The sequence below is a fragment of the Hemicordylus capensis genome, chromosome 3 (genome assembly GCF_027244095.1).
Source record: "Hemicordylus capensis ecotype Gifberg chromosome 3, rHemCap1.1.pri, whole genome shotgun sequence".
NCBI lineage: Eukaryota > Metazoa > Chordata > Lepidosauria > Squamata > Cordylidae > Hemicordylus > Hemicordylus capensis.
In genome coordinates, this window is record NC_069659.1 from 187026264 (window position 1) to 187053847 (window position 27584).

General features: G+C 43.2%; 1 protein-coding gene across 13 annotated transcripts in view; it reads right to left on the minus strand.

Moving 5' to 3' along the window:
- The window catches only part of ENOX1 (ecto-NOX disulfide-thiol exchanger 1), a 577422-nt gene that overhangs the window by 218317 nt on the left and 331521 nt on the right, over positions 1–27584 (minus strand). For 11 of the 13 annotated variants that reach the window (XM_053307424.1, XM_053307433.1, XM_053307419.1 and 8 more), the window contains 2 exons: positions 23439–23572; positions 22905–23042 (listed from right to left, as the gene is read on the minus strand). In XM_053307424.1, coding sequence (XP_053163399.1) covers positions 22905–23042; positions 23439–23448 — 148 coding nt within the window. In that variant the 5' untranslated portion in view covers positions 23449–23572. Of the gene's footprint in view, positions 1–22904; positions 23043–23438; positions 23573–27584 lie in introns of those variants that run through there. The other 2 variants (XM_053307429.1, XM_053307431.1) reach the window with 2 other exon arrangements.

Genomic DNA, 27584 nt, shown 5'->3' on the forward strand with positions numbered 1-27584 from the left:
GTGTTCAGCCGGCTCCTTCCTGCACGGCCCTCTCTCTAGAGAGCATCTTCCGAAGTGGCCAGCCGTTTCTCTGCCCAGCCAGGCTCCACCTCTTTCGCTCCCCTCAGCTTCCCCACTCCCTTCTGCCCCAGTCCATTCAGTTCTCCTCTCCACTTGCCCCCTCTCCTTCCTTCCCTTCCCTCCTCAAGCGGCCACTTCCCTACGCAGCCAACCGCTGCCCAGCCAATCCGGCGCCTCCACCGCCCAGCCAATCCTCTGGGTTGCCAGGACGCATCCCCACAGAGGCACGTCTACGAGAATTAATATAACAGATTAATTACCTTACCCACATAAGTATTTGAAGTATAGCAAAATCCTTGTTCCCCAAGAAAATCCTTGTTCCCCAAGACACCCCTTTGCTCCCCCAAATTATTTTTTCTAAGGTCACCACTTCCACTGTCCACTCTCCTCAGTTCATAACCCCTCGCTGCTAAACTTGGCTCAAGAGCCACACCCAGACATCTGTGAGGCAGATCGGGCAAGAGCAAGAGAGTGACTTGCTCAACATGATTTCACGGTATTCAGCCTAGGCGTCCATGGTTCAAAGTTTTATTTTGACTTTGCTTTCACTCCACCAAGATCCCTATCACCAACCATATATTGGTACTAATCTAGACAATCTACACACACACAGAGCATTCAAAGATGAAACTAATATCTGCTGTATAACAGTAACCACTGAAAAGTTAGCAGCAGATGTTTCAGAAGAATGCAAAGCCAACTCCATAAACACTTTCTTTTAGGGGATAAGACTCAAACGTCCCATTTTTCTGTGTCTTGGGACACAATAAAATATGTTAAGAGCGGGATCCTTTTGTTGGCACAACTCTGTTGCTATTTGATACTATCAATTATTCAGAGGCAATGCTGAGTTACTTGGGCATTCCCATAAGTTTGCTGTAGAGCTTTTGGGTAACAACTCAGCAATATTTAATGATAAGATGTAAAATCAAGGGTTTGGCAGCTTGGGAGCTGCAGCTGAACCAATAAAGAGGAGAAAAACAGTCTTTTAAAAAGACTGGCTGACATCGTGTCTAAATTAGTCAATTGTACTACTCAGGAGTTAGGACTACTAGATTGCAACAGGACATCTGCTAGGAAATTTAATCAGGGTGTCAATCACTATCTCTTGTCATGAACATGTGCTGGGTTCTAGAAATCAGAAAATATTCAGCTTTCCTCCTAAACTCCTGCAGCTCAGAAAAGCCCACAGAATACATTTGAAAATGTATTCTACATTTTGTGCTTTTTAAATTCTAACTGTGAATCCTAGGGTATGGTGAACAGCACAATCATGCCCACTACCTGCTCTGAAATCATGGTGTATTTGCAGAGAATTTTGAATGGCAATAATGTTTCTTTACAATGTGAAGAATGTTTACAATGTTATTTACTTAAAATCGTGTAGTGATGCAAATAGCCTCTGTGCACACGCGGAGGTAATGAAAATAGTCTCCGTGCACACGTGGTGTAAGTGGTTAGAGTGCTGGACTAGGACCGGGGATTGTTGCCCTAGGTGCAATTCCAAAACACCTTGAAGAGCACCTCAACATTATAGGGGCCACAGAAATCACTATCAGCCAATTACAAAAAGCAACTTTACTGGGAACAGCCTATATTCTGCGACGATATCTATAATAACGGCAACAACATTGATAATAAAATCCAGTCATCCCAGGTCCTTGGGAAGGACTCAATGTCTGTATAAAACAAACCAGTCAATAACACCTGTCTGACTGTGTAAATAAATAAATAAATAAATAAATAAATAAATAAATAGTTTGGAAAGCCTGCAGGAAGCTTGGAGGAGCCCTGCCGCCCAGTGGCATAGCGAGGATGCTGGCGGCCCCTGTCCAGCCTGCTGCCGCTGGCTTGCGCCACCCCAGGCCCACATCCTGCGTCTGATGTCAGATGCAGGGAACATGGCCATGCACACCCTGTTTGGAAGTAGAAATTTGGCTGCCGGGATGGCTTCTCTGTGGTTGCAAAGGCAAGGAGAGGCGTTCCTGGCCGGGCAGTGCCAAAACTTCTCAAAAACAGAGCCATGAGGCTCCATTTTTGAGAAGTTTTAGCCAGCACTGGGTTCCCTGCCTTTGCAAGCAAAGAGAAGCCATCCTGTCCATGCTGCAAACGCGGCGTTGGCCAAATTTTACTTCCAAATGGGGCACGTGACCCCATTTGCTAACATGGCCATGCCCCCTGTGCCTGACATCAGATGCAGGGGTGTGGCGCAGGTGCAGCCCCTGGAACATGGCAGCCCAGGTTCTTTGAACTCATTCGCTCAATGGCTGATACGCCTCTGCTGCCACCCTTCACTACCGCCTGCCTATGCCGCCTATCCCGCAGCATCTACTAAAGCGTCTAAAGGCACCGGGTATTCTACTGGTTACAGTATGTATATATATCTCTCTCTCTCCCAGAACGGGGATTCTCAACGTTGGGTCCCCAGATGTTATTGGACTTCAACTCCCATAATTCCCAACCAAAGGCCACTGGGGCAGGGGATTATGGGAGTTGAAGTCCAATAACATCTGGAGGTCCAATGTTGAGAACCCCTGTCCCAGAAAGGCGTACAGAAAAGGGCAACAAAATGATTAAGTTGGAGCACCTTCCCTGTTACAAAACACTAATGTGCTTGGAACATTTTATCTGAGAATAAAGGCAAAAATACAGGTCAAGAATAGAGGTTGATATATCTATGTGGAGAAAGTGAATAGTAGGTAACTTTTCTTCCTCCTACACAACTCAAGAACTTGAGGTCACTCAGCAACCTGATTGGCAGTAGATTCAGAATAACAAAAGAAAATTTTTCTTCACAGCACACATAAATAATGCATGCCACAATATGTAGTGATGACTGCTGATTCAGACAGCTTAAAGGGGATTAATCATACATGGAGAATAGATCAATCAATCCTTATTGATAGCTAATTGGGTCTTCAGAAACAGAAAGCTTTTTGCTGAGGCAAAAAGCAAGATATACCTTTAAAATGAATAAATAAATTGAACCTCCATATTCAGAGGCAATGCACCTCTGAATTCTGCACCAGGATTTATCAAGTAAGAGGGCATGAATCCCAGTAACGATCTTTGCGGTCATTCAAAGTCAAAAGTGCCATCTCAGGGCCATAGCCAGGCTGAGATTTCACTCTCTCTGGCAGAGCACCCACATTAGACACACTGCACAGATGTGCAACTCTGAACTCAAATTCCATTTTTGAACAGGGACCTGATCGGGGCAGTCTAAGACCCTTTGCAGCCTAAGGTGAAGGACAATAGATCCCCTCTCTCCGTCTGTGGGCGGGTGCTCAAGATTCTCAGGCCATGCTGCTGAAGCAGCAGTGGAGGTATGCAAGCCCTCTCAGACTATGCCACCAAGCCAGGCAGTAGTGGCAGGGGTATTCCTAGCTTGCACTGCAAATGGGAAGAGAGGAAGAAGAGCCATGTTCCAGTGGGGCAAGGAGGGAAAAATGAATAACATGCCCCAGTGGGGTGAAGAAAGGCAGTGGCAACAGGCAGTAAGGAACTCCTCCTACTACACCCCTCCTCATGCTTGAGGAGATATCCACACCTTGCTTTATGGAAGGGCTGGCCTAGAACCTGATCCACTCCCTGTGAGAGTAGCTGGAAGACTGCCAGGTTTTGCAAGGGTTCTGTCTACTAGGATGTGCATGAACCAGCATTCGGCTGGTTCGGCGGCGGGGGGCGGGGTTACCTTTAAGGAGCAGGGAGAGTGCCCATCCCCCCATGCATCATACTGGAAGTGGCTGGGGGGCATCATGCACACACTGTGTACCAGCCACTTCTGGCACGACGCTGAACGGGGCTGCAAGGAGGTATGCAGCAGCCCCACAGCACCCATTTTGGTGACAGCGCCGGTGAAAGGAAGCTCTTCCCTGCTCCTTAAAGGTAACCACCACCACCAAACTGGGCCGAACGCCGGACCTCTGAAGCGATTCAGTGGTCTGTAAGGGGACTGCTGAACTGGTCTGTGCACATACCTACTGTGTACTGCTTTAAATGATTTCAGGTTCTTGATCCAGTTAACTGAGAATAAAATGCATACACACTCCAGAAGTTGTTTGCAAACTGGAAAATGTTGCTGTACGGATCTTGAGATTTACCTATTTTATAAATATTTATGCCCCACCCCTCTAGTACACTACAGCTCGGGGCAGCTCACAACATTAATAAAATGTAAAATAAAACTAATAAAATTAACCAAATTTAAGTTAAACAAGTTAAAAGACCAGGCTAAAACCACATTTAAAATTCTATTTTTTTTAAGTTTCAAATTAAATGTTTTTTAAAAGCTAAAAACTGAGAACTATAAAAACTAAAGAACCTACCAGACATGAGGAATCTCATCCTATCCATCTATGAGGAATCAACCTAGGAGGAATAGTGTGCCACACACTGTTTTGCCTCTCCACGACAGTCTCACCTGTCTGATGGTCAACCAAAAATTTACCGTCATGTTTTTTACATTCGTTTCCCATCTACAATCAAGCCATCTGCAGCTCAGCTTCATTTTCTGGAGCTTCCCAGTAAACTAGAGTGTGGATCCTTGCCAAAGAAGTGATCAGGTCCCTGGACCTAATGCAGACAGGCAGATGGTTAGAGTGCATGCAGCAGAAGACTCGGGCTGAATCCAAATGAACACAGCACAGAGTCCATTTCATTGATTATACCAGACAGTGATTCTTCTCCATAGTCATTGCATCTATGCAGTTCTAGCCAACTCAGCTCCACCTTGGCTTTTTATTACAATGTTTTAATTAAGTGCTTTATATGTGCACATTGTTTCCATATAAAATAATCCATTTAGTCTCAGGCACTTCATGCCTTGAAATGCAGCTGTGTTCAGTGAGAACACTGCTCCCCGCAATGCTTTCCTCGTGACATAGTTAATGGAGAGAAGCTCTGGACATGATCAGGGTGGGGATAAAACTTAAGGAGAATATTAAAGCTGTTAAACAACAATAACACCCCTTTGGTGTTTGGGAAAGAAGCTAAAAAGAAAAGAAGGTCATTTGGGGATTTTGTGTCTCATTCCAGCAGAATTGAAAATTATGTGGTCATTCATATAGTTCTGAAATGGTACAACCCACAATTAATAATAATCAAATATGCAATCTCTAAACATAAATTTAGACCCCATTATATTGCAGTGCAAATTACATATGTCAGAGAATGTTTGTGCTGGTGAGCGATTTGCACAATTGCCCAGAAAAATCGCATAGGGTTTTTTGAAATGGTTTATAATAGGATTAGACTTTTTCTATAGCTGCAGCCAGATCTTGGTGGCCAATCTGCTTCCAGCTCTGATTTCCCATGTCTACATAACCTCCTATGCTGCCACAAATCTCAACATTCAGGTTTAAAAATAAAATCTAACCCTATTCATTGTGCAGATAGTCTTCTAAACAAAATAGTTACAAGGACTCCACGTACTTACAAGGATTTGGTATACAGCCCTGTTATCCATTAACACAATTACGTACTCACAAGCGCACTCTTCATATCATGTATACAATGTACATTAGGCACAATCCAGCCATAATTAATCACTTTTATGTCCTACTTATGTCAGTGGGAGATGTTTAAGCATGTGCTTGACCCTCCCTTTGAAACCATTTGGGACTTACAAGTGTTTAATTTTGGTTGGATCATGCCCAATCTCTATTTCGTGTGTCTTTACCCAAGTAACAAAAGTCTCCCGTGTCAGCATCCCAGGCAGCCTTAACTTTAATACTGCAGATTCACATACATTCGTACCTGTTTTTGGTCTGTCACTGGTTACAAATCATCCCGCCTCAACTAGCTTAAGCCTAATATCTTGCTATGGCCGAATGGAATCTGTTCCATGTATTTTACTCAGCTGCATCACTGGAGAATCTGAGTTCACTTGGGGCAGAATTCAGACTTTGATTTGATCTGCTGTTGCTTCTGATTATAAGCTCCAAGTTTTTCTTGTCTCCATTCCTATGCATGTCTTTCTCTATCAATAATTTTGTAAAACAGTAAAATAATGTGGACTGCTTCCTTTTCATTTGACTGAGAGATCAACATATGGCAAATTCTCAGCCTTGCTAGCACTTATAGAACATTGTTGTCTCTCAATTTTCTATTCAAAAACAACAAAGGAACGTCAGCTGCTCAGCTTCCAGATGGTCAATTGTCTTTCTCTGCAACTATTACTGTTCCTTGATGTGAAGATATTTAGCTCAGTGTTTCTGGAGACTTTTGTGAATTTGTATCAATTCAAGTTTTTTGGGGGGTTGAAGCATAATTCTAGATAGTTTTTGTTAACATGCCAATAAACATTTCCCCCCTAAATATTTGAAGGTCAAGAAGAGCCTGCTTTTAGGATGCCAAGCTGTTCCACAGCCATATGAATTAGTGTTTTGCTTCCTCCTTTCCAAGTAGTTGGAGATTTATGGTACTTTTTTCAGGACAGCCATGTTGTAGACTTCTGCTATCTTTGTGGCAGGGAAGAGACCCACTGTCAACTTACAGGACTGGAGCTTTATAGGTCTAAATCAGGGCTGCTCAACTTTGGCCCTCCTGCAGATCTTGGCCTACAACTCCCATAATCCCTAGCTATTGGCCACTGTGGCTAGGGATTGTGGGAATTGTAGTCCAAAAACAGCTGGGGGCCAGTTAAGCAGGCCTGGTCTACAGGTACATGGAGCTGCATCACTCGCCGAATCACCTGGGTACTAAGTCAGTGGGTTAAGCTTGTAATGTTACCTCTGGGTAACACTGTACATGGCCCACAAAAAAGGGTGGGCCATCCAACTATTCATACCGCAGTACAGGACTGAGCAATTCCAAACCCTCCAGACATTTCTAGACTACAACTCCCATAATCCCCGTCTACAGTGGCCAGTAGACAGAGAGTTGTAATCCAACATCTGAAGGAGAACTGAAGTTGTGCAGCCCTGCCATAGTGTAAATAGGTAGGCAATTAAAAAGGAACACTTCAGTGTCAAGTAGGGTTTGCAATTACTTTTTAGAGGGCTGGATTTCTCTCAAGGGCCATGGGTTGCTGACTCCCACTCTACAGGGTATGTAATTAAAATTAAATAATTATTTAATTATTTATATAATTAAATAAATTGACAGCAGGCGGTGGAGAAAGCAAAGCTTATCAAGGAGAAATGAAAAGCATTACACATCAAAATTAAAAACAAAATGCACAAGAATAGGACAAACAAATGCTGGCTGGAGGAAAACAATAGGTAGATTCTTTGGCTTAACAGCTTACTACCCAATGGGTTGAATGCAGACTTAGACCTGCTGTCTCTGCTATGTACTATTCATTGATTTAAGTAGCAGTAATAGGACAGAACAGAAGCAACATGTTGGAAGAGGCTTCTCTTATACTTAATGTAAGAATTATGTGTTTCATTGTTAAGGACAGTGAACTTTACTTTGAACATGCAGGAAGGTTTTAAAAAGCAGAGAGATATAACTAAAGGAAGGCAATTTTAATATCAAGAGGGTGTCCCTGAAGAGAGATGAGGCTACTTGGGCAGAAATGTATTGATTTAAAGAAGTGTTTTGAAGTTTGCAAACTGTGGCTGACATCCTAACTAAGGATGTGCCCCAGGAAGACATGCCTGGGCTGTGGAAGACTTCCAGAGTACTGCAACATAGAGAGCAATTTTCTCCAGTCCTGGATTCCTCTGAAAATATGTCCTTGAGGGCTTCCCCACTCTCCGGGCTCCATGCCACACAGCTCTCTGTAGCCTCGGGGAATCTTCTTGGGCTGCATCCTCTTCCTTAATTAGGATGTCAGCCTGGGCTTTTCTTAAAAGTGGAGTCGTTTCCTGTTTATCTTTTGACTGTGTTTTTTTGTACACTGCTATAGCATATTAAGATTTACCATGGTTTTAAAGACATAATAGGGGTTTACTATCAAAATACTTATTTTACTGAAGATCTACAATGTAAAGGGATTGGCCTACATCCTGACTTAAGACGTGCCTGTGCAGCAAAGGATGCATGTGCACATTTGCTGCATTTCAGAGCAAAGCAGCATGGGGAGAGATTTTCACTTATATCCCCTTCCTTCTGAAATGCTCTTTCAACACCAAAAATATGTCCCTGAGGGCCGTGAGAGGGCTGCATAGCATTGACAACAATGAAAGGGTGAGAGTAATCCCTACCTGGAGGTTCCTACACCTGGAAAAAAAACTACTTGCAACCCTTTTTGGGTTGGAGAGGGGCCATGCTCCACAGCTGGAACCAGAGGACTCAGCAGGCAAAAAGACAAGTTCTAAGGAGGTTATTTTCACCTCTAACTCATGTTGCTGAAAGGTTCAGCAGCACAGCCTTTAACACATCTGGTTGTGAGCAACCCTTACATTGGAATGGGTCAGCCCAAAGGTTTGTGTGGTGTCGTCCGCATATCTATAACGTCATTTTCATATGCCTGAGAACCTGACAGAATAAGACATTTTGAAGGGAATGAAAAGGGGAGCAGAAGGGAAGGCCAGCAAGAAGGTGGCTGCACTAGTAGAAACAAGGAATAACCTGCAAAAGGAACACCTTCACATCCCCAATTTAAACTTGGTCTGAAGACATATATATAATCTATTATTCAACAATTACTTTTGTTCTTTGCATAGAAAAACCGATAATTGTCTATAAAAAGGAAGGAATGACTCATTCAAAGGACATTTTAGTATTTCCAGGGGAATTTAAAAGTAAACCATACAGCAGAAGGAAATAGTTTCTTTACCACGCAGCAGTTTTGACATTCTAGCAAAGAACAATTTCATTATTCATTCTTCACAGAAGGAAAATCTTTTGCTTTATAACTAAACAGCATTTTTTGAAAAAAAGAACACAGTGAAAGATAGAGTTTAAAATAAGTTAAGTTCTTTGTCAGTGCCAAATTCAGGCTTTGTTGCTTATACACTAGCTATATTTTAATATAAAGTATACAAAGCAGTTCCTTAGTTTTAATACAGTCTGTGATCTCTGACAATTTTGCTGCTACAATGTCCTTCCCCTTCCACGCACTTTTTGGTAACCTGTACACGCAATCTTATTTGATAGCACTACAGTATTACAAAGAAAAATGCACAATATCAAAAAGCCATTCAAAGTATTTGTCTTTCGTTGTGGTTTTGAAACTTTTCATGAGAAGCTTTTATAAGTGACTCACTTTGACAGAGATTTCAGTAATGTGCTGATTTTACAAGCAATGGAAAAACCTATTAGTCCTTTTAATGAGACAGTTATAAAATTAAAGATTAAACCAAATTATGCCAAAGAGGCTCAATCTGACTTACAAAGCTTTTTTCATAAAGATATCTTTATGCCATGTATTAACTAAGAGTATCAGCATATTTACACTGTTAATGTTGTACTAGGAATTGTTATTTATTTTTATTTAAAAAATTAAAGACTGCTTTTCCAGAGGCTCTAAGTGGCTTACAGTGGATAATAAGTATTGGAAATGTTTGAAATAAATTATAAATAAATATAAATTAAAACTTCAAAATGAAACACCATACACCAGGCATCCACAAACTGCGGCCCTCCAGATGTTGCTGAACTACAACTTCCAGCATACCCAGCCACAAAAAATTGTGTCTAGGGATGCTGGGAGTTGTAGTTCAGCAACTTCTGGAGGGCCGCAGTTTGGGGATGCCTGCCATACACCATCAGTGTTCCCTCTAAAAGGGATTCCCAGATGTTGTTGACTACAACTCCCATAATCCCCAAGGAAAAGTCATTGCAGCTGGAGATTCTGGGAGTTGTAGTCAACAACATCTGGGAATCCCTGATGGAGGGAACACTGTACACAATAAGAATATACACATCCTATCAAAATAGTACCCACTGACTTGTATTCCTTAATCAGACAACATAAAACACAGCTGGAACAGAAACATCTTACAGCCCCTCCATATCTCAGTGTCAGATCATTCCTCAGTTTGGGGGCCTTCACAGCAAAGACTTTGTTCCTAGTTGTCAAGGTACATATTGGTAGTGGACAACGCAAGACCTAACTTGATGAATAGAGTTGTTATAGGGAATGATAAAGAGAGAGGCAGCCTTATTTGTACAAGGCTTATAAATTAAATATTCATGGCCAACTTCGGCCCATATTCACATCCATCCCCTCATATATGAGAGAGGATTCCCTCCTAGTAGTCCTCCACTTGCATTTTGGTAGATTGCTTTAAATCATACTTTATTCTATATTGCTTTAGGGATGAGCACAAAACCAGTTTTGCCAGTTTGGCTCGAATACAAACTGGCCCAGTTTTGTGAACAGTAGAACCGGATCCGTTTCAAGTTCAAACAGAGCCAATTTGAAATGACTTGGAGCTCTACTGGTAAAGGGGAATTGAGCTGACCCAGCCCAATTTTGTGAACGGTCGGACCAGACCTGGTTTGAATCTGAACAGAGCCAGTTCGAAATGTCTCAGAGCTCTACTGGTAAAGGGGAATCCAGTGAGGATTCCCCTTTACCAGTAAAGGAGTGGGGGGCAGGCGGGCTTCTCTAAAGCTAGAGTGGGCAGGGGGGAGTAAGGAAGTGCTTACAAGTGCCAGCAGAGGCAAACCGCGAAGTTGAGAAACTCTGCTCTATGCAATGGGAAACAAGAAGTGGGGTTCTTTCTATAGCCTATGATTATTCCCTGTCTTTTTACCACTGAAGAATCTGGTTACAATTGTGAATTGTCCCAGTCCTGAGTGTAATCCGGTCACCCTTCCATCTTATAAGAAGATTACCTCCCTGCCTAGATTTGCTTTCATCCCTTTGCACTTCCTTTGCTCCGCAGGCTTCATCCTTCTGACCATTCACTCTGGTTAGCTAGTCAACCATGGGTTGGCAAGTCAATGCAATACCAGGCTCTGTGAAGAGCTATACTGAGAGAGTGGGCTAGATGGATGATTACAACTGTGAGAACTGTGTAACTCTGCCTCCTGTATATGCAGCCAAGATGTCTATTTCAGAAGAAGGTCTAGAAAGGGCTTTGGACTTACATGTTCCTTAAGTTTGAGGGTGGAAATGATTCTTCGAGGTACACAGGCTACAGGCAAATGGAATGGAAGCAGGACAGTTGAAGATGTCTGTTGTGCCGAAGGAAAAATGGATGATCTCCCCCATGACAAATTGCCTAGATTGAGGAACTTAGCAGAGTTGAGAGCCTTCATACTTGCCTTTGGCACCAGTACTTTATCCATATTTTCCCAGGCCAAGGAGATTATGTGAATCTTCTGATTTGAATTACCTGCAGTTTCTGCCCACCTCTCCAACCAGTGGCGCAGGCAGTGGGGAGCTGGTGCCTGATTCACAAGGCTTTTGTTTCTAGTCTCCAATGTGTTTTGTAAAGAGCAGTCATTTTTGAAATGGAGAAAACTTTCAAAAGCAGCTTGCAATATGGCATAGGCATTGTGCTATTTAAAGAAAAAAGAAAAAGAAAGATTTCCCTGGGCATGCCTAAGGTAGCTCTTCGGATCTTGGTGCTGTTAATCTGGAGCCTCTGCTTGCTCTCCCTGTAATTGGAGACTTTATTTCAAAGTTCACTCAGTTATAAAGACTATATATAATATAATCAGGTTAGTTTTCTGATCTTGGGATAAGGTTAAAGAGCCAGAACACATTTTAAGAAACAGCTCCTTTGATTTTGAACAGAGATGTGTTTTCAATCGTGTTTCTGAGACTCCCAACAAATACGTAACCCCATGATACCATCTTCTCGGCAGCAGTGTACCGTGGATCTGCACTCTAAGAAGAGGCAAACAAAGGGTAGCGGTTTCCCAACTGTAAACGGATTACAAGTAAAGTAAAAATGCTTTAGAGGGCTTCTTTTGTTCATGACATAATGTATACAAATGAGTGGAAGGAAAAACAAGAACTCAAATGACATTGCTGAAACAAGAATTAGAAGTACAGAAAACAAGAGCAACATAATTAGAGCCAAAAGGATTTGATGGTTTCGTGCCAATGAAACACATGTGCCCTGTTTGTTGAAAGCATGTAAAATATTTGCTTATGCCACTAGTACATGGCAGCCATTTGCCAATTGTGGACAAGGAGCTGTGGAGAATGTAGGGAAATTAGCACTGAACAATTTCTCAGTAAATTCACTGGAAAAGGTTTGGGTTCTAGACTCTATAGGTAGGACCACGTTTGTGGCAGTGTGTTTGAGCTGTTTTTACAGGCCTTCTGCCATGCTGCTGTTGGTTCAAGACCTGTAGCACCAAAACAAGTTGTCTCAAGTGACCCATGTCAATGCTTGAGGCTGACAGCACTCCTCTTCCTCTTCATTTTCATGGAGGTGAACAGGAGTGGGGGGAACTGCTGCTGAACTGGCTAAGACGGTGAACAGCAGCAGCAGCCTCCTAAACACCACCGCTGTTATGCCATGCCGACTTCTGCTTGTCAGTCGCTTTTGTCTTGTGTTCATTTGTGAACATGGGTAGAAAGCTATGCAAAAATGGTGGTGGGCATTAGTAATTCCGAGTGCCTCAGTTTGGCTGTAGGGCGCCTTCCGATTCACGAGCCTGGAAGGTGCCCAGCCATACTGACTGTTGATGCCAGGCCTGACTGGCTGCTGCTCTCTGGCTAGAGTTCTGACCCATTTCACTACCACACGTGGCCATGAATTACAAAAGTAAATGGCATCTTGTCTGCATTGCCAAACATTAGAAGCCGATCCTTGTTAGGAAGGAACAATGATAAGGAAACTTTGTCCCTATCAGTAAGCTATAGATCGCTTAACCAAAAAACAAACAAACAAAGCTTTAAGGTGTCACAACATCTCTTTTATTATGTCTATTCCAATTGTTGATGACCAAGACCTTAACTTTGATCTAACCTTATTCCACAACCAGTACATCCTCACAGTGGCCAAAATCCGATTCCAGTGTCAAATCTATGCTGGTCTATGACTGTAACAGAGATTGATTGATTGATTGAATGTCAAATGCTCATGTTCATTTACATTCCTTTTCATTCTATTACTTCAGATTCAGCCATCACAATGAAGAAACATTTGTTAATACCTTGAACTTTAAAATATATACCTGATTTAAAAAAACAAAACCTGCAAGAATTACTCTCACTTCTAACATATAGCACAAATCACCATAATTATGGCAACAACAAATTATGGCATACCCACTATTCCCTCTACACCATCAGGTGTGTGTGTATGTGTTGGAACTGATCGATTCACTTTGAAACATAAAATTGTGCTGAATACCATAAAAAACCTCCACTGGACAATCAAATTATCATTTTTAACAATCACTATTTTATTCTTTAAATCTCTGCAAATTTCAAAAAGACTCCAATACTTTTAATACTTTTTAAATTACTTGGATACTTTTTAAAAAAAAAATACATTTTCTGCAGTCTTTCCAGAACATTTTCATCTCTGAGATCGACACAAGCTGAGGATATTTTAGCTACTTAAGTTAGTTTAAAAAACCGCACTGCATATATAAAAAAGGTTGATAAAAAGGTTCATTTTCAGCCATAATAACATACTGCATCAGTGTTTAACAGTTCAAAGAACTGCATAATTAAACAGATAGGCATTGTATAAATTTTATCTTAGGAACATAGTCAACCCATCAGGTCCATTTAACTCAGTATTAACTATGCTGACTGGGAGCGGCTCTCCAGGGCTTCAGGCGGTGTACTTCCCAACTCTGCACTGGAAATACCAGAGACTGAACCTGGGACCTTCTGCATGCAAAGCACACGCTCTCTCACTGAGCTATGGCCCCTTTCCTAAACATCAATACATACACTGGCTGACACACAGAGTAAGGATGCACCAGTGCAGCAAGAGAGCAGAACTCCCTAAGTAACTGCATCAGTGCACTGGGGAAACAGACATTTTTTATGTCCTCCCCTTCCCCATGAAGCCCTCTGTGGCAGCCAAAAATATGTCTCAGAGGGCTGTGCAACCCTCAAGCACATATTTTCAGTTGGCACACAGGGCTTCCTGGGGAAGGAGGGGGCGTCCAGGATTGCTGTTTCCCCACTGCACCAGTGCATCCTTATCCTGTATGTCAGCCACAGACACATATTTAGTAGCCAATTTTACAAGGGGGAAATGATAAACAATCTATGTAGCAGAAAAAGGAAAAAGCAAAGAGTACAAAAGCTGAAGAAAGTCCATGCACTTGTAAACACAGTTACAAATTAAAACCTTGACATTTGCCCAGATCAAAAATCCAATTTCACAGCACTAGGAAATAAGGAATTATATAGTGCAGAGATAATACCTAAACAGGTTTTTAAAGGCTAGCAGTGCTGAAAATTGATTAGCCATCAAGACCATACAAACTACATCCCAAAAGTGCTAAAGAAAAATAATCAAAACATCTCATGCCATTTTAAAATAGCTTCTTTTGTTCAAAAAGGACCCTTTAGACTATGAAATTTACTGGCTATTTTAAGGTAGCATGCTAAAATCTTACGAAGCAGAAAAATCAGCATCTGTTTAGGAAGAGAGCAAGAAATCTGGGTCAGCAGTACTCTTTGGACCAGACTTCTGGGGGAGAGCTGAGCAGGCCTCTGTGGCGGTGGCTAAGCTGCTGGGCCTGCTGGAGACCAGAGCCGGTGAGCCATTTCCAAACGGCTACACAGTATGAGTTGCGAGACCATTACATCACAGGCTTGTAATGCTTGTAATGTGCACTGCACACATTACAAGCTTTGCTGCTGCCACCACGGAGTCCCCCTCAGCATTCCCCCACTCCCCAGCTGTGCACACTGCATACAACAACCAAGAGGAGATTGGTGTGGTGGGTGCGGGTGCAGCATGGGGCTGTGGGGAGCCTCCCCAGGATATCTGGAGACCTGCAGGGATGGGAGACCTGCAGGGATGGGAGAGCGGCAGGCCAGTGCAGTGGGTGGCTTCAGAATCCCTCCCCCAAAGGTTTCCAGCTTTCCCTAAAGCTAGGGGACAGGTCTTGAGGGGTTGTGGTGGAGTGGTGGCAAAGCCTTTTAGGTCTGGGCTGCAAAACTGCCTAGGTGCGCCAATGAGGAAGGTTTATGTTTATTTTTACAATTCATATTTTGCTCTACCTCCAAGGAGCCCAGAGTACATAGTGTACATAGTTAAGTTTCTCCTCAGAACAACCCTGTGAGGTAGGTTAGGCTGAGAGGGAAGTACCTGGCCCAGAATCACTCAGCAAGTATCATGGCTGAATGGGGATTTGAACTCGGGTGTCCCTGGTCCTAGTCCAATACTCTAACCATTACACATGCCGGCTGTTTGTATTATCAACTATGTTGAGCTAATTATAAGTTGTTATGACCATGTAATAAGAGCATCAGAAGTACATATTGGGAAAAATATATAACCAGTGGCCAACACTGGTAACAATGGAAGCAGTGCTGCACAAGTGCCTTGAACCATTATAAAATGGTCCCGCAGCCACACCTGCAGGGCCGCCTTTCAAGTTGTGCAGCAGTCCTGGGGAGTCCCTAATGCCGACATTCCACTGTGCAGAATGCCAGCTAGTGCCAGAAAATGGTAATCTCTAAATGCTTCATCTTGGCATAATAAATTTCTTAGGAAAGATCTGACCTCTTATGCCAAGAGAGTTAGCTGAACTGAGGCTTCCATTCCTTAAATTAGACTTTTTTATTCTGAAGTGAACCTTTCCTCTTCATTAAGGCTAAAATGAATGACAAACATTCAAAATTTGAAGCACAATTGGAATTTATGTTTCGAATCTGAAATTTTGAACTCATAACTTAAACATTATAGACTTGTTGGCAGGGGGCATTTAAGCTGATTTTGGGTGGTGGTGGGGATCTTTCAGAAAACCTGAGAAATTTTTCCACCACTGGTTGCCACCATTTCCCCACTGAAGTCCCCTCAGAATCACACGCTTTTGAAATTTTCTCAGAACTTTTCTACCTCACTCCCCTGGAATCATACCCCCGCCCTTCCCCTCTATAGCCTTACTGAATTTTGCCTGCCATCCTAAATTAGAAATTCAATTCAAAAATTGGATGTTTCAGCTGTGAAAATTCAATATGAATTTTCAGGTTAGCACTAATCTTGGCAGACTTCAAAAACAAAAATTTCACATGTTGTCAAACCATTAAATATCATTACCACTCTCAAATACTGAAAAATATCCGCTGATTAATTATTGTTTCAAATACTGAATTCAAATAGCATTGGGTGGTAAACACAGACAACAAACTATTAGAGAGTATTTCTAAGAGGAAATGTGTTTCAGCTGTACTATGTTTAAGGAAAAAGATACCCAAGGAAGCTATTTCAGTGGCCAACGTCCTGAATAAGCACTAGGGATGTGCATGAAATGGAATTGTGTTTTGTTTAGAGCTCAAAACAAAATGCATTCTGACACAAAGTTTTGTCGAAACAGCGGTTGGCCTGGTTGTTTTGATGGAACATACCTTAAAATGTTTTGAATGTTTCAGCCATAGGGAACGGGGGGGGGGGATTCCATTGTCCCCCATGGTTCTCATAGGGAAACCAAAGTGGGTTGGGTGGTAGGGCATGATGGATCGTACCTACAACCCAACCCACAAAAGAAATGGGCAAATAGGCAATTTTTAACCTTTTCCCCAAACCCCCATGGACACAGCCAATTGAGTACAGTTGCCCATGACAATACTTGATTTGTATAACAAACCAACCAAGAAGCGAGGAGATGGCAAACCAATTGGAAGCCAGAAGAGCAAACAACAAAGGAAAAACAGGCCTACAAAATGGTGCTGGAAACGTTTTGAATCAAAATGAAGATTTTTTGTTTTGAGCTCGAAACAGGCCCTTTATTTAAAGGGTGTTTTGTTTTGAGCTCGAGATACAAGTTGAAATGCTTTAACGCTGAAACATTTTGTACATCCCTAAGAAGCACCAATGCTGCGTAGTTTTCCAACTACTGCAGCACTGGTGCTCACACAGGGTGTATGTGGAGATTTCACCAATCTCCCCTTCCCCTGGAAGTTTTCTGCAGCTCCCGAATATGTATCCCTGAAGGCTGAATGACCTTCAGGAACATATATTTGGGTGGCAAAATTTGCCTCCCCTCTGCATAATTGCTTTATCTCAGTTAGTAGAAGGCTTCCAAGACATGGGCATGTATCTCACATGGCGTGTCTTCAGCCTTAGTCAGAATACTAACCAGAGGATATTGCAAGGTACCCCAAAGCAATAACTTTAGTTCCTAAAGAGAAGGAAACCTAGGATTTAAATCATACCCATTTACTATTTTAGAATGTGAGCTATAAGCTACAAAGTCTCCACTTCACATCTCACCACATCCATGAACTGCCTGGGTGGTAGCCTTAGGCAAGCCACTGGCTCACCTTCACATCTGCAATACAGGACTAATAACGCTGGTCTACCTTACTGGGCTGTGGTAAGGATTACTGAGATTAGAATGTTAAAGTGCTACAGAGAGAGAGAGAGAGTAAATGGAAAGTATCAGTATAAACTTGCATGATCCCATTTTCTGGGTTTAAAAACAAAAACTGTTGCATCATCAGCAACTGGCAGTACAAACTGGTAGTCCTAAAAGAGTAGTTCCACAACATGTATGAGTTATAATTACCCATTAGATCACCTGAACATATGCAGAATGAGGAGGGAATCTTTTCAAGGCATGTTTATGGATGAAGTGGAGGTTTTAATCTTCATTAGTGATTATGAATAGAGAAGCAAGAGGTGTAAGGTATTCCAGACTAATGAATACAAGAGTCCAACCTTGTGTGGTGTTCCATTTGTGTTAACTGCCTCTGGGAGCTGCATAGATAATCCATCTGTCAGGATACTGCACCTGAGGGAAAGGTCACCTAAGGCTTGCATGGGCAAGGTTTGACGATGGGCAGGAGGTGGGATGTCTGCAACCCAAAAGTAATGCCCAGCACTTCAGGACTCTTTGCACGTGCAGTAGCTCACGGCTACATCAGGCTGCCTAGCTGGGACCAGATGCACAGGAGTGGGGTTCAGTCTGGTGAGAGCTGTGAGCTTTCTTGCAGGACGGCTGGGTTGTGTGTGCAGAGAGTCATTTAGATCAGGATAAGAGGGTGCCGAGGAGGAGATGGACATGTTCAGAGTGGTAGTCTTGACTCCCAGAGAGGAGTAAGACTGACAAGAGAATGCACACCGAAGACTCAGGTGAATATCAGCCCTTTGCATTCTAGTCTGAGGCATCGGAGGTGGGAGTAGTGTAGGTAACATGAGTCGCTCCAGCTAGGAGCCCTATCCACAAGAGTTTAACTGGACCTAAAGGAAACTACAGCCACAATCCCACACAGCCATAGCAAAAGCCAGGGAAGAAATGCATCCACATATGGAGATGTTTAAAAAGTTTATAAGGCAGCCCAGTGGAGGAAGCAAGCCACTTATCTGCTTAGGACTGGCTTGCCTATCACAGCTAATAATGAGCTGCAGTAAACATTTTCAGATTACATCTGGCTGAGCATAGGCTTCTCCCCGACCCATTCTTTGGCTGTCTAGGATTGTGGCTTCAATTTGCTAACACTAATTCTTCATTACCAGTTTAATTCAACACAAATAATTTCTGCCAAAGTTCAGGCTCTTGAGCGGCCACAGAGATACATTAAAAACAACATTCCACCAAGGGAGTTCTGGTCTGGCTGAACTGATTTCCAGACATGTGCTGCTTCCTTCTCCTATGTGCCTCCTCATCTGCCAATGGGAACATCCTCTAGGAGAGGGAACATTCCTATTTGCAGATGGGTAGGTGGGTAGTAGAAGGCAGTGTTGACACCCAGTGCCACTGTCACCTCCTGCCCTCCTATCTGCAAATGGACTTCCTCTCAGAGCCCCCTCCACTGATGCAGTGTCCTCTGGGAGCACCGGTCAAGTGAGCAAGCTCTGTACCTGCCTTTGTTGTTGTAGAGCCAGAAAAGGAGATGGGGCGGGGGGGGGGAATTGGCTGCCATTCTGTCATGGCACTGGGGGTTCAGAGGCAGTTATACAGCCAGACTAGCAAAGTGGGAGCAGGGGCTGTTGGCAGAGCTGGGTTTTGAAGAAATCCAGATCAGTTGCAAATGAAAAGTGTAATGAAATTTTACTTTAAACTTATATAAAATAAGACAAAACTTAGAAGAACCCAGTATCCTAGAAGAGAGCTGAGGTACATGCACCTGGGAAGGAGTGAGGAAATCTACCTGCATGAATACAAGAAAAGACTGACATATCCAGTTGCTAGGCAACTTCCCCTTCCCTTCAGGAGTTAACTGCATACATAGGTAATGGTTAACCCTCTGATTTCTAAGTTTTCCCTATTCCAAAAGGAGAAGGTGACGCCAGTTCTGAATTGGTGACTGACCAGCAAAATGTGTGGCCACTGTAACAAACTGAGCACACAAAGGCAGGATTTCGAAGAGAGAATATGGGGGGAGAAGGGAGTGCAGAAAGCTTATTCCCATAATACCAAACCATCATTTGGCATGATGTGTGAAAAAGGCCAAAATTATAGGGCAGCAAGTTCCATATAGAAGTAACCCACCCAACCAACCAGAAGTGAAACTTCACAAATTTCCATCCATGTGAATCACTTGCAGAAGTCTGGAAATCAAGCCTAGTTGAAAGTTCTGGCTTTGACCTACAAAGTCCAAAGAAGTTGGGACCAGGATTATTCAAGAACCACCTTCTTGCATGTGAACCTATTCATCTATTATGTTCCTCAAATGAGGTTCTCTTTCATGGGCCCTGACTTTCAGAGGGTAGGTGGATAGCTACCAGTGAGAGGGCCTTTTCAGTGGTGGTGCCTCAGTGGAATTTCTTCCCCAAGACAAATTTGTCTGGCACCATCACCATGGTCTCTTGGGCACCTGGTGAAACCTGTTCTATTTATCCATGCTTTTAGCATCACCTGGTATTAAAGCTGCTAAAAATTGTTTTATTGCTTTTCAAACTGCTGCATTTTTTTGGTATCTATCCATTTATCTAAAATATTTATAGCCTGCCCTCTTCAGTGCACTATTTTTCCGAGCAGCTTACAACATTAATAAATAGATACAATATAGAATAAAAATTTAATAATTGTTAAGAAGTTCAAAGACCAGGCTAAAACCACAAATAAAATAACAAGTTTTAAAACTGAAATTAAAAGTTACCAGTAAAAAGCTAAACATTAAAAAACCTACCAGATAAAAGCAGAAGATAAGATATTAAAATGCCTCTCTAAACAGATGTCTATAGTTGTTGTTTTAAAAAATCACTGGGAGGGTGCATGGCAAAGTGCTTCTGGGAGGGTATTCCAAAGTCATAGGGCCACAACCAAAATGGCCCTGTCTCTAGTCCCCGCCAGCTGGATCTCTGTTAGTGGTGGGGCCATGAGCAGGGTCTGAGATGCCAAGCGGAGAGCCCTGGCAGGTTCATATGGGCGAATAAGGTCCAACAGGTAGCCCAGTCCCAAACCATGTAGGACTTTATAGGTTAAGACCAGCAGCTTGAATCTAGTCCAGAAGTGGACCGGTAATCAGTGAAGCTGCTGCAGGATGGGTATAATACTCATCCTAGCAGCAACATTCTGGACCAGATGAAGCTTCCAAACTGTCTTCAAGAGCAGCCCCATGTGGAGTGCATTGCAGTAGTCCAATCTAGATGTCACCAAAGCATGAGTGACTGAGGTCCAGTCTTGTGTAATTTCAATTCTTGTAAGCCATTTTGAATCATCTCTTAAGTGGTACACATTTTCTAAATAAACAATTCTCAATGAGGTGGTAAACCTTTGTTTGGGTAGTATCACAACAGGCTACAGGTGGAAGCTCACATGAGTGTGTGTGTGTGTGTGTGTGTGTGTATACACACACACACACACACACACACAAACCCCTACCTACCTACCTCTCCGCACCGAAAATTAGTATGTCAGGGAGAAGGCTGATCTCTCTGATTCTCTCTGATGTGCAGGGATTATTTTGTATAGAGGGACATTCAGTCATGTGAGTCTTACCTGCTTTGAAATAATACAGCCCAGGCACAGGTTTACCTCCTCAGTAACCTCACCTTATACTATCTACAATTAAGAAGCAACCCAGGAGTCCAGTTATCAGAAAACAGTATTTGGATGAAGCACATATATAACTGCAAATCTCTATGCTCACTTTCTAGATCATTATTTGAAAAATAGAACACATTTATTTATCGTTTGTTTGATTTCTATCCAGCTTTTCATTAAAATAATCTCAAAGTGGTTTGCAATATAAAAACAATATTTAAACCACATAATAATCATTTGATCTGAAGATAACTAAAAAGTCAGTAAGGTATTTCCTGAAGTGCATTGTGTTTATTTGGCTTCAAATAGGACATGTTCATTTAATTTGGGTCAGCTCTGAATCAGTTACTGATGAAATCCAGAGCAAAACTGAACACTATGGCTCCACCTACACTGTTAAATATAACTGTTGGAGCAGGTTCTTGGAATCAATCCATGATTCGTCCCTGGAAATATTCCCTTCTCTGATCTCAATCTATGACAACATTTATAAAGCTTGCTATATCACCCTGCTCTTGGAATTAAACCATTTTCCTAGATAATGTGTTGCTCATTTTATGCCTTGTCCCACACGTACTTGTGCCTGATGCAGCTAGATCTTGCCAGCTCTTTGCTTTTAGTTCACTATAATAAGGATTAGAGAGATTAAATCATAAAAAGAGTTGTGCAAGAAGGATTTGCTTCACTTCACTTTGAATCCTCTGAGCCTTCCTCACCCTTCTGTTCTCTCATGTATCTTCATATCAAATATGAATCTATGAAGCTGTCTTATGTTCAATAATCAGACCATTTGCTCATCTAACCCAGCACTGATTATTCTCAGTGCTGGTCCTCCAAAACGTCAAATTCTGGCCTACTCCCTGAGACCCTGCCAAGGACTGAACTTGGGACTTTCTGCATGAAAAGCATGTGTTCTACCACGGAGTTATGGCCCTCCACAAAGTACATCCCCAACAACACAAGTGTCTGCAAAGTTAGAGCTTCTCTACCTTATTTTAATAAACTCAAGCTCATTTTTCATCGGTCAGAGGAAAAAAATGCAAATCTCATTTCAAGCAAATTGGTTTTGAGAGGAAACTCAAGATCACATCATATTGATGTGACCCAGTCAGATGCATGATCCACCAGTTTGTGCTGCAGTAATGTGTCAAGTGCCCATTTCCACACACAGCGGTAACGGCTTGCAAATGTCTGGCATGTGTCTGCTGCATGGTAGGAGAAGTGACACATTTTCATTTCACACATTTTGTATTTACTGCAGCAAACATAAGTGGAATATTAATATACTGAAACGCCCATCTAATGTGTGAAGAAGTTCTCAGTAGAGAGCAGATAAAAAGGCTTCTCAAGTCCTGTTATGAGATGATGTTGCAGTTGATGTATTTGGAATACTTTTTTTTTAAAGTGTGTCCATTTATAGCTCTACTTCCTTTTGTCAGCATCACAACATTTATCCTTTGGACAGAGGTTTTTAGCCAGTTTCCCATGATAACCATGGCAAAATACCAGCAAATGTTCTGGGGGAGGAAATCAGCTTAAAAACAAATAAAATCTAAATATATCTGCTCTGAGACCTCCTTTTCGCATTCAACTCAACACAGGTCTTAGAGATCATGCCATGGCTTTAAAACATCAAATTTCCCCAAGGATGTTTGACTGCTTCCACTAAGATGCACTATGGATTAGATGCCTGCTAATACCAGTATATTAATGCCTCTACACAATGTTAATAAAGGGAATCTGTACCTTGGAAAAATGTGCTCTAGCAGTATGTGTATGCAAAAATATAAATATAAGCATGCACCTTCAGAAAACAAAAATCCATAAACCAGTGCAACAAATCTCGACCAAAATCTTACCGGTCACAAGCTGTTGTCCAGCTAATCCTACTGGAACCATACCCAGGTTATTCATAGCTGTTGCCCAAGCTGCTGGATCAGTGACTGACATGTTAAGTTGTGTGGTATCTATAGCTATGCTTCCCAAGCCATCAGCTGCTGTAGGAAAAGAAGCACAGTCTAAGGTTGTAAGCAAAGAAGCAAAGAACAAACTAGAAAAGTCTGTTAATCGATTGCAACATAGGGGTCTTACGCCTTTTTGTTATTCAATCCCTGCCGATCATCTGCAGTGATATTTGCTGAATGGAAGCCAACAAACACACACCTAATCCAATAAGGGACAAAGAAATTCCCAAGGACATTCATATATTTGCAAGAATAACGCATTTCAAATTTATTTCAGTCTAGCACTGAAATAAAGACATGGCTAAGTACCAGATCAATATGGCATATCTCGGGGAGACCCCACAACATTCTGTTTAAGAAGAGAAACACTGAAGTTCAGTGTTGATTAAGCACATCGCCTGTGACCAGAGCTACAGGAGAGACATTCACCTGCAGCCATTGCTCTTGAGGATTTTTCTGGTGCTCTTTGACTTCTTCAACTAGGAGTTCGTTTGCTATTGTATTAACATCTTGAAATGTGGGAAGGTCTCTCTGTCACTGCATGCAGGATTCACATTTATGATCTGGAAGGGAAAAAAGTCCGGAATTAAAATACTATTTTAATATATCACTTCAAAACAGATACTGATGGGAAATCCTCATAGATCTGCAACCCACTCACAGCTGGATCTCCAAAGCAACTTCAGCCACCCTCTTTCCCCAGGCATTAGAAAGGGAATTAAGCAAGCCAGCGCTCCTGCTGATTGAGAACAAACAGTGCTACATAGGAACCTGTCTAATGCCTAGCCTCTGGGCTGAGCAACCTTCGCCGTTTAGGTCTTATCAGCTCCTGCACAGCCGCCTTAGCAAGCTGGCTTGCACTGGAAGGACGTACTTGAGGCTGCAAATGAATTTTTTAAAAAGTTAAAAATTAATTGATGCTGAAAGTTTGAAGAAAACAGTTGCCTGTTAAATATATTCCCAGATGCATTGAAAGGAAGAGGAGATGGGCAGAGAAAACAGCTGTGGGATAACTTTGAGAAAGAAACATACAAGCTAAGAAATGATTTTAAAAACTTTTAAGAGTTAAAAGTGTGCCGTTCTTAATAATGGTGCATTCTTTTCTTTTTTTTACTTTAAAGGGACTTAATACAGCAGAGACACTTTCTCAAAATTAAAGACAAATTGTTAACTCCTTGCTACCTTTTGATCAAAAAAATTGGATTAAAGTGTGTGTTATTTCTTGTTAACTGTCCCTGCTCTATTCAGTACCAATCACGGCTTTCTGCTACACCCAGGAAGAAAGTAGCATCACACTGTTCCTCAGAAGCTAAGCAAGTTTTTATAATATTTAAGAAAATCCAAGGATCTACTTAGGGGTGTGTCCGGACCGGTCCGGCGGCCATTCTAAGGAATGGCCGAACTGCCGGACCGGTTCGGCCCTTGCTGGTCCGGGTCCGGGTGGGGGGTATAACTTTAAGGGCGGGAGGGCTTTCTTACCCCTCCCGCCTCTTCACCCCCTCCAGCGTCCGATCGCCGGAGGCCCGGTCTACCCGGCCTTTTCCCGGCGGGTAGACCGGGCCTCCGGCGTCCTTTGTGGTGCGCGCATGCGCGTGCGCAAAGCACCTTCATTCTGCAGCAGGCCTTTCTAACGAGAGGAGCTCTGTCCGGGAGCTCCTCTCGTTTTCTCCTGCAGCTGGGTAAGGACTCGGGCGGGCGGGCAGCTGGGAGGGAGGGAGGGAGGGCTGGCTGGCGGGCGGGCGACAGCGGCAGGGGTATGGCCACCTTTGTATGTGAATCTGCTGGGGGGGAGCGGCGGCGGGGGCGGCTGGTTTCCAGCGCCCCGTTATTCAGTTAAATACGGGCGCTGGAGGGGGTGAAGAGGCAGGAGGGGTAAGAAAGCCCTCCCGCCCTAAAAGAAAGGGCCCCCCTTCGGTGCCGGTCCGGACTGGTCCGGACCGTGCACATCTCTAGATCTACTGTCATGTCTCCAGATCTGGGAACCTCACCCTAAAACTGGGGCATAAGGCAGATAGTTCAAAGGATGAGATAGGGTGGCAAGATCCTAGAACCACAGCCCTGGCACCCTTGTGCCACTGGGACTCAACTAGGACCTTCATCAATACCTGAGAAAGCAGCCCTTGAGAAGTCCCTCAATAACCTGTCAGTTATTATACAAGTAGAGGTCCCTCAGCACAGCTAGAGCCAGTACTTAGAAAATCAGGTAAGGTCTCTTTAAAAAGCAAAAGGTTTTCTGCAGGGAAGGGATGGGGCCAATCCACACTTCCTGGGTGGGAAGGAATGGAGCTACTGTCCAGGCAGAGTGGGTTGGCCCCATTTCTTCCCTAAGGATGGGATGCGACCAATCCAGACTACCTGGACAGCAGTCTGTTCCAAGCAACTCCTGTTCTGTTCCAACAGAACAGCAGTCTGTTCCAAGTAACCTCTCAGCCAACTCCCTTCTTATGTTGCTACACCCAGCTCTCCTGTGTCTCGCCAATACAGATTTTGGGTGGCTTGGAGCTATCCAAGGTCTATATTCTTCTTGGATCCCTGCTCAGCCTCTAACATGAGAGTCAAAAACAGAATCCATGAAGAGCCATTTCCCATGCCAGTCTTGTCCATTTCCCATGGACAAGGACCATCCATCAGCCGGTCACCCACCCATACAACCTTGGGTCTTGAAGCCATGCCAGAAATGGCAGATGGATGGACAGAGGTCGTGGAATGATATCTCATCTGGAGATATATAAAGCTGAGTCTGCAATCACCTGTTCAAACAGCTCCCCTACCCACCTGCTGGGTTGACAGCTGTAACTGGCAGAGTCACTACAGTGTAATGATATTTCTTCTTCAGAAGAGGTCTAATTGCCAGCTCCTTTGGTGGAGATAGGAACCTTCCTTCTCTCAACTAAGAACCAGTGACCCAAACTAACTGTGCACCTATCTGAAACATGCTATCTGAATGATCACAAAAGGAATACAGTGCCTTCCCCCAACTCTGAGCACAAGGAAACTCTTGAAGCGCAAAATGAGTTGTTCCATTAACCCACTTCAGGCTACAAGAACATATGAGTTCTTTTTGTGTGATATTTTTTATTAAAAGGGTGTGGATTAGCTTGTCAAATGTTAAGAGGTTTCAAAAGGCATTTAGGAATAAAAGAATAATCAACTCAGGAGGGAGGGTATTATACTTCGGTTTCTCTTTGAAATCTTGGGTGAGTTGAGTTTCGATGTGTCTGGGTCTGTCTGGAGATGGGGAGACAAGGGGATGTATCCACTGATTATGGGGCAGCTATGCCAGTGGTGGTACAGAATAGAAGAAGTAACATTGACAGTTCAGCAGACAGTTGCAGGGGAAGGAAAATCAGAAACTTAATTTCTGTCTCTCCTTCTGGCTGTCCTGCCAGCTCTTTGACCTTGGAAAGCAATGCTAACAACTCACAGAACCTTGTCCTCCTCCTTTGTAATGCCAGATCGGTCCAGAATAAATGTGAAATCATTCATGATTTGATTCTGGATGAAGGGGCCGGCCTGGTATGTAGTACGGAGACTTGGTTGGGGGAGGCTGGTGGCCCAGTCTGGTCCCAGCTTCTTTCTCCAGAGTACTCTGTTGAGGAGCAGGGGAGGGGAAGTGGCTGTGGTCTACAAGAACAATATCTCCCTTACCAGGATCTCTGTTGAAGTGTCGGACCATACTGAATGTGTGTACTTAAGTTTGGGGACCATGGACAGACTGGGACTTCTGTTGGTGTACCGATCACTCCACTGCCCAACAGAGTCCCTAACTGAGCTGATGGACTTGGTCTTGGGTTGGGCATTGGAGTCTCCCAGGCTTGTGATGCTGGGGGACTTCAACATTCACTTTGGGACCAATTTGTCCGGGGCGGCCCACGAGTTCATAGCGGCCATGACGACTATGGGCCTATCCCAGGTGGTCTCGGGACCAATGCATATTGCTGGTCACATGCTTGATGTGGTCTTTCATTCTGAACAGGATGGTGTTCCGTGGGTGGGGACTCCTATGATTTCCCCTTTGTCATGGACAGACCACCATCTGGTTAAGGTTGGACTCATGACCACATCACACCTCCACAGGAGCAGGATCCCCGTTAGGTTGGTCCGCCCGAGAAGGTTACTGGATCCAATAGGATACAAAGAAGCCTTGGAGGGATTTAGTGTTGGCTCTGTTGGTGACCATGTTGACACTCTGGTGCAGAATTGGAATAATCAACTCACCAGGGCAGTGGACACGATTGCTTCTAAGCGTCCTCTCCGATCCACTTTGAAACTGGCCCCTTGGTATACAGAAGAACTACAGGGGCTGAAGCGGCAAGGTAGATGACTAGAGTATAAATTAAGGAAGACTCGACTCAAATCTGACAGATTATTACATACAGCGGATTTGAAGATCTATGCCCAGGTGATACGTGCAGCGATTCTTTTCCTCCTGTATTGCCTCCACAAGTTCACATCCAGTGGAGTTGTTCAGGTTTGTGAAGGGGCTAATGTGCACCCCTTCCCCCTTGAATCAGTACTTAGAACCAACAATTACTCGCTGTGACTTTTTTAATGAGTTCTTTGTGGACAAAATCT